This window comes from Saccostrea echinata, unplaced genomic scaffold (assembly GCF_033153115.1).
Source record: "Saccostrea echinata isolate AGI-Se365-2 ecotype Australia unplaced genomic scaffold, CSIRO_AGI_Sech_v1 ptg000143l, whole genome shotgun sequence".
Taxonomy (NCBI): Eukaryota; Metazoa; Mollusca; class Bivalvia; order Ostreida; family Ostreidae; genus Saccostrea; species Saccostrea echinata.
Genome location: NW_026889892.1, coordinates 1 through 8391, shown reverse-complemented (window position 1 = coordinate 8391; position 8391 = coordinate 1). Strand labels below are relative to the sequence as shown.

The window sequence follows — 8391 nt, the reverse complement described above, 5'->3', positions numbered from 1 at the left end:
AGTTGAATTTTTGTTTAGGAATGTATGTTACACCTTATTTTATAATGAGAAACATATGTAATTATACAAACATGTACTTTTATACTGTTTGACACATAGAGGGAGGCTAGTAAAAGGTTTTTGAAGAAAAAGTGCGAAAGGAATGTAATGTTTTTCTATATTTTATCGTAATTAAAATGGTTTTGCTATAAAATACGCACTATGAATTAATTTCCATTTCCTACTTTGGAAGTTATTTTTATATTTAAAGTTTTCTTTCACAATTAAACGTCGACAATTATTAAATGTTTCTCACATATTAACATACCATGTAAATGAGATCCTAGCATACGTGCACTGTTAAGGCTGCAAAAAAGGGAGTGGGGCCTAATTTATACGGGAAATGTTTACTGTGACATCACTCAAATATAGGAATTCCTCAAATACCAGGAAATGAAATAATTTGCGATTTTAAACTGTGTACGAGTAATGAACTACAACAAAACCTACCATTGCATTCATTTTTGTCGCTAGGCAAATGCCACACAGCAAGGTATAAACAAGTCACTGATCACGATGCACTTGCCCACATGACGTCATAATGGCAAAATTTGATCCATTTTATGTGCAGTGGGAGGCGGTTCAATTTTTTCCGCAGTGAAAAATGCATTTATTATTAAACAGAATATTATTTACAGATGAAAGATCGATCATTAATATCAATGTGAAGCATTAATTCTTTAGTGCTATTATTCAATGATTATCGGGAGAATGTATTGCATGAATTAATCAGTGTTTTAGTGTACAAAGTTAGCATGTTTAAATTCGAGGTGACTCATTAAATTGCCTTTTCGCAAGGACATGCGCTTAATAGATCTTGATCATTTTTTTAAATATACATGCATGTAAAGGAAATATTCCTCAACTTTAAAAGTGTTACTGCTTTCCTGAAATCGAGAGCACTACTTAATAAATTTATAAAATACACTGGCAAAGGTCATACTTATTTCAGCTTGAGTCCAATTACTAGAAATTTAAAATGACACTTTCAAAATAATAAAATTCAATATAAGTTGGATAATATTTAATTATGGATTAAAGATAGCCAAACATGATAAAGTGCAATTTTAAATCCTGAATAACGATAGACGCATTGCATTGAACCAAAAAATTCTATCATACATGTCCATAAAAAGCACTCTCCAGAAGCAACAAGATGTGTAGAAACAATTTATCACTTATATTTTTAATTTTAACTAAGGTATGACCTTGTGACATTGAAATATCTTTATGACTTAACAGAGTAAAACTACATATATACAGGTATAAAGACATTTCTTGCACTTATTTATTTTCTATAAAGATATACAATGACTTTGTCAGGAAATACAAAATTATCATTGAGTCAAATGCTGACTGACTTTTTTATACAAATTTTAGGCCATTATTTACACACTGAATTGTCGACGGATTTTCCCGTTATTTCCCGATCATGACAAGGAGCACACGGCGGGTGTGATCGGTCGGCAGGGGATGCTCACTCCTCCATGGCACCTGATCCCACCTCTGATGTTTGGAGGTCCGTATTTTCTCTGCTCCTATTTTGTATTGTTTGATGGACTTCTGAGCCTGAATACTGTTCGTTATCTTCATATATTTCATACACTAAAATAATATTTGTATTGATGTATTTTTATGGTGATTATTTATGTCTTTGAAACGATGCTAATAATCATAGAGCCAAATATAAATGAAATATTAAAATACTTATGTACATATTATGTACATGACATTTTTAGAACGCGTAAGACTATCAAATGATCCAGCAAAAACTTTGAAAACATACGGTTTATGCATTTAATATAAGCAAATATTTATATCCTTCAAAATTTAAAGTCTGGGATAAGATATACAAACATGAACGGTTTTAATCCAAGTCAAATAAACTTTAAAGCTTTTTTAAGTGTTGTACGTGATTTATTTATGTAGAACACTCTTTCATGAGATCATGATTTGAATTTTGATCCGCACGATATGCTTCGATGTTTTTCTATTATCATGAGTTCTTGATAATACGAGTGAGATTTTGCCAGAATTCCCTCTGCAGGGACGAATCTTCCGGTGGATAGTCAAGAAAATATTTTTTGTCAATAAAATCTTTTATAGCTGTGTCACAACCTCCTTCAAACAAATCAGGCATTAGAATAAGATGGACATATCCGAGGGATCCTCTTTCCTTTAAACCTTCCATTTTCGCCATGTTTAATTCATATGTTCGCCATTTTGATTTCAGATACGGTTTTGACACCACGCAAATTGTTCTTTTACTCCTCCCGATTGCTTTCATGATGTTATTTATTTTAGAATTACCAATTTCGAAGTGAATATCACGAATTAGTAACCTCAAACCTTTAGCTTCCAGTTTTGGTTTCATCTTCTGAAATACGAATCCCCTATTCTCGCCTACATAAGATATAAATGCATGGTAAGGATATTGCAATTTTTCTTGCTTCATTCCATAGTGACTGATTTCTTCACAGCTTTCCTCAGCTATTGACCCCAGCAAATCGGGTTTTGCAAGCAGATTAGATGATTCCTCTACTCGTGTAGATGAAGTAAAACTTTCATTTTGTCGTTTACTTTTATACAGGAAGTACCTTATGTGCCAGATGTTTTTCCGAATGATTATCACAAGTATTACACTAATTACTAGAGTAATCAAAACAGTTGTTGTGACAATCCAAATGTTAAAATTCATACAGTCAAGTTTGAGTTTTTGGAGAGATTGTTCCATGTATTTAAAATTGAAATGATTGGTACGATCTGAGCAAGTATACTTTTGGAAACCTAAGAAATGCATTCTGTTATTATACAACCATGTCAAGAATTCTAAATTTTCACATCTACAATACAAGTTGTTCTTTTGTAGGTTAATGATTACTTTTGATTTTTCGAAGATGTAAGTAAAAGCATGTATAGTTTCATTTGTAAAACCCGTTAATCTGTTATCGGAGAGATCAATATAAGAAAGGGCAGTCATGTGACGCATTCTGAAGTTTACTTCGGTCAGTTGGTTATGATTAAGTTTTAGTATTCTTAATTTTGCCAGGTTTTGAAAAGTACAGATTGGTATGTGAACAAGTCTGCTGTTTGATAAATCGAATTCTTCTAGTTTTCGTTGATTTTTAAATAATTGGCATCTTCTGTCCATTTGAATCGGTAGAGACAAAAAATTTCTAGCAATGTTTAAGTACTTTAATCCGGTACCGCTTGAAGTAAAACGGGGGGATATTCTAGAACAAAAATTGTCTGATAAATCTAGTTTTTCGACAAGCTCAAACCCAAACACAGGTTGATCCCATGAAAAGAGCAGATTGTTCTGTACGTAGATATTTTTCAATTTTGTTGCATTCATGATTAGTTTTGGAATCCCTCCGTATAATTTGCTTGAATTAGCATACATTGTTGTAAGATTTGGAGGAATGTAAACTGTTATATTTGGCAAAAGTCTGTTTTTCTGTATGTGTGAATATTGTTGGTATTTATTTTTTCTCGACTCAATTGCGATTTTAAAATCTTTCTTTTCGTTGCATTTCTCAAAAAGATCCGGATAAAATCTTACAGGTTTCAAAAGTAATGTCATGTTATATTCTTTCAATTTACGCAGAGAGAAAAATTCAAATAGATATATTCCTGTTGTGAGTCGGTTTAAGGCGAAAGATAGTTTCTCCAATGTTGAAGGCATATTTGGCAAAACACCTTTTCCAATTAATTCCATCCTATTCTGTGCAAAAGAAGCCTCAAGAAGTTTTGTTTGACGCAAGTTCTCGATATGGGAAATTGATAACATTGTTCCAATACCAAGTGAACAATGGATATTGTCTGCATGAAAAACTTTGATTGATGTTTCGCTCAGACCAAAGGTTGCATTTGGGAGAGAGACAAATCCTAATTCCTTATTGTGAGAAATATCGAGTTTTTTCAAGTGCCGAAGCAGTTTGAAGGGCCCTTTATCAACATAAGAAATTTTGCATTTACTTATATCGATATCCTTCAGAAAAGGTATGTTTTTGAAGAAATCTGCTGATAAACTTCTAATATTGCAAATACCTGTTATTCCTGATGTGTCAAGGACAGAAAGGTTCCAAAGATTTCTGAATCCATCGCCAAATGTAAAATTAAAAGGTATGTCTATTTTAAGTATTTTCAAAGAAACAAGCCTGGAAAAAGCTCTATCAATAGAATTTGAATTCACGTTAGCTTTTGCGTTCCTCTTAATATTCAATGTTTCTAAACTTCGCAGAGAAAGAAATACGTCCTGGTAATAGATTGATTCTGAGAGTGTGAGATTATTCTGTTCGAGATTTAAATATCTTAAAACTTCAAGTCCACTGAATGGATTACCAGGGAGAGCTGAAATATTGTTTCTTGACAAATTGATAAATTTGATTTTCTTTGGAAATCTCCATTGTATTCCCTTTATGTTATTATCACTTAAATCTATCCATACTGTCTCTTCTGGAAGTGAAGTAATTTTATATCCCTTGCTCAATCGATTACTACAATCAATTTTCAATCCTTGTTTAAATTTAAATCTGGTACACTTGCATACATCACATAAGTACGCTCTATCTGTAACCACTAATATCCACTGAAAGAAATAAAAACACACAAACAACAGCCAGTGATACAATTTCATGGTCAATCTTTACTAATATGTGTTTTGTCACTCAAACACATCGAAAGACATTCTCTTTAATTTCCACTCATAGGTTTAACCAATATAAATTATAATAAGGGCCAGCGGCATTAGTTTTTATTTTCTTCCGGGTTGATACAAAGTTCACACAAATTCATCACCTTTTACAAGTTCAAAATAAATGATCTCCCCATTTTGATAAAAGTCACATTAGCTTGTGAAGATTTTTTTTTAAAAAGATTTTCTTTTAAAATAAGGTTATTTGGGGAGGGAGGGGGGTCAAATATATTTGCCCTACAATAGCCATATACTTTGTGGCATGTGAATATAAGTATTATTGGTGATGAATATTATTTTATGGACAAATTTTCTCTATACATTGTACATATTAACTGCCAAGAATGATAGTTTTACAATTTTTCTCGGGGTCTTCAGAATCTTTAAGTCTACGTACTAGAACAGATATACATGTAGCCTGAAACATATTATAAACATAAATGATGTTCAATTGTCAGATAATGTCAGACAGTGCACAAAATATTAAAACATATGAACACATATAAACAGACTGTTTAAACGTCAATTGCGCCCGTAACACGGACATATCAGATGTATTTTGAGATCTTGTAGAATCTTTCATATGGAATTATACAAAATTAGTGTAAAGTACAGTCTCTACAATATATAATTAGATAAGTCTTTATATAACCGAAATAAGATTTTAGACCTAAACCAGGTATTTTTATATTTAAAAGTTCAGATTCGGGTTTTTATTATCCAACGTATGTGCTTTGCGCCAGTTTTTCACCTTAAATTCGTCTGTAAAAAAATTTCTCTAAAACAAATACTGAAGTAAAAAACAAACATATATCCATACGTTATATTCGTATGTGAAATTTGTGAAAATTGACCTCCTTGCTTTCAACAAAAAAGTTAATCCTAATGAAAATTAAATAAACATTCGATTGTTCTTTTACTAGTGTCATTCTTTCGCAAAAGATATATAGAGTATTTATTTTGTCTTGTTATATTGTACTTTCTGTAGAATTCTGCATATAAAAACATTCCCTGTCCTGAATACAATATTTGACAAGATATAAAAAAGTATAATGGTAATTTCAACGCTACTTAATGACGGAAGATATTTCTTCACAGTCGCAACTTTTGATAATAAATGTCCAAAGTGGTAAACTGTGTTTTTTTTCATTTAAATGTAGATACATATTATACTACAATTCTTTCTATTTCCTGTTTAGAAAAAAAGTCCGATTTTTTTTTTCAAAATACAAATACAAGGGCTATTACTTATCTGGTGATTAATCATTGAATAAAAGATAAATGAAACACTCAAATTCTACAAGAATATCCTGTTCAACAGCTGGTTGAGTGACTATTTCCCAGTAGGATAATGACACTTAGGGCTATGGACAATATTCGGAAATATACAACTAGAATTTTATACACTGTCACGTTTACTAAGGTGCGTAAGAGATAAGTGATCGAAATTTTACATTGTACTTTAAAGTTTAACATCCAAAAGTATACAACACTTCAAAATTGTTAATGTATCCATTGGAGAGAGAGAGAGAGAGAGAGAGAGAGAGAGAGAGAGAGAGAGAGAATCGTATAAAAAATAACGATCAGGAGTTTTTAAAAGTCAAAATGGATATTTGAAGGAGCCATATGTGACTCGAGACATCCCCGAAGTTGTAGAGATCATGGAAGAAATCTTGACTCTTTTTCTTCTGATGATTATCAATAATTAACTATTATTTTAAACTTTTTATTCGCAATTTTCCTTTATAATTGTATTATTTTTGTTTTAATTAACATTGAATTTGTATTTTTTATTTATGCAAGATCATTAAAGTCACTTAAAGTGTTCCAACTGTTTTACTGCTGCATGTACTGTTGAATTGTAGTATTAGTATTGAAAATATTATGGTTATACCAAAGCGAAAGCGAAAAAAAAAACTTTGGGGTAGATGTTAATAAGTACGGTCAAATATTAGTGATTCGTATGTTAATTCTGCTGAGAGAATAATGAATGTTTTGAAAATGTTTTAGATGGGACAAGATCGACAGCAAGACCCAACTCTGAGAAATCAAAAACTTCAAGGGATAAAGCTGGAGCCATCAAAATCTTATAATAAGTGAAAAATAATCAGTCACTTTGTATATTTATGTTTCAATGGACAAGATTATACAATCATCTTTTATTTAAATAATTTAACTGGATTTCTTAACGATGACAAATAAATATATGTGAACATACTTGTATTGTCATATTCGTAATAAGTATTTAATAAACAATATATATTTTTTTCAAATATTTAATCAGCTCCTCTCACACCTCAGAAGACAGAACGATTGAATACTAGAAAAAATGCCACATTAAGGGTCGCCATCCCTCCGTTCATTCATGAGAAAAATAAGACAAATGATTTTCCAAAAGAAATAAAATTATCATTAAAATGGCCACAGTTTAAAATATATTGCAAAGCAAAATTTGACACAAATAGCTTTTGACTTGACAATTTTACTAAAGAATAAAACAAATTTATCCCGCTGTGATTTTGACACAAGGAGAAAATCACATCTTTAAAAAGATCGCAGCTTTGCATATAGATTATATAATGGCAGAAACTTTCACTGTACATAGAGGATGAAATCATGAGTATCAAATGAATCATTTCTCGTCTTTTTACAGTTGATTTTTTTAACTTTCAAGGGCCAGTCCAACGTGACACTCATTATGCTCTTTGAGGTTTTCTTCCGTTATTTTCATTTTGTTTTCAATAAAATTTCATCTATCTAATTGCAATTTAACTTGCATGATGCTTTACAAATTCTGAATACTTTTATGATATCAAGAAAATCTTTATGGTCCTTTTGATTCCTAATTTTAGGGGTCAGTCCCTGTTTGCTGATATCGTAAGAAAATTTTTGTTATTCTTCACAACTTTCGTTCTATATCTTTTTTACGAAATATTAACAGGTAAAGACACATTGCAGAAAAAGTGTTAGAAATTTTGATATTCTCCATATGAATTATTTCGGGCCATAGCGAGCGTCAGTGTGAAGTACTTCTGAGGAAAACGAAATGTGCCTGACAGATCTGCATATGTTACGCTATCAATCCTGAAAATTCTCCGTGTTACAAGTTTTATTGAAATTGTAAAAATCTTAAGAAGAAGTAGCCGTCAAAGAAATTCCTATTTTTGTAACCATGGCACACTTCATTAGGGGGAAAATGAAATAAAGAATTATGTGTCTTAATGTATTCTCATTTATACCAAGTTTTATTAGAATCAGGCAAAAACTATAGGAGAAGAAGTGATTTGAAAATTGTTTACAGACAATCAAACAGCTAGAAAACCAGACTCACGGATGACGGACACTGTGCTACTGCAAAAACTCTTTATTTTCAATTAAATTGACCAGTATAGTTTTAAGAAATTCACTACATGCTTTGTTTTAATAACATCGATCACTCCTTTGTGATGAAGGTATTAGTTGTCAATTTATTTGTATTTCTGGGAAGAGAAAGAGGAAAAACACAATATTTGGCAATTATAGAACTCTTTCGTTGCTATGACAACCGTGACACAATTTTACTCTGCATCATTAAAAACTTCAAGATTTACCTTTTCGGAAAATATTATTATTTTGCATCTATCAATTGTCTTGTCAATCCGATACTTGCTTTATTT

General features: G+C 31.2%; 1 protein-coding gene across 1 annotated transcript; it reads right to left on the bottom strand.

Annotated features, from left to right (window-relative positions):
* Positions 1–2030: 2030 nt before the first annotated feature.
* LOC133177428 (toll-like receptor 4) lies at positions 2031–4630 on the bottom strand (the record flags this gene model as incomplete). The annotated part of the gene is made up of 1 exon (XM_061312471.1): positions 2031–4630. A coding segment is annotated over one exon (2595 nt), but the record flags the coding sequence as incomplete, so codon positions are not given.
* Between the last annotated feature and the right edge of the window lie 3761 nt (positions 4631–8391).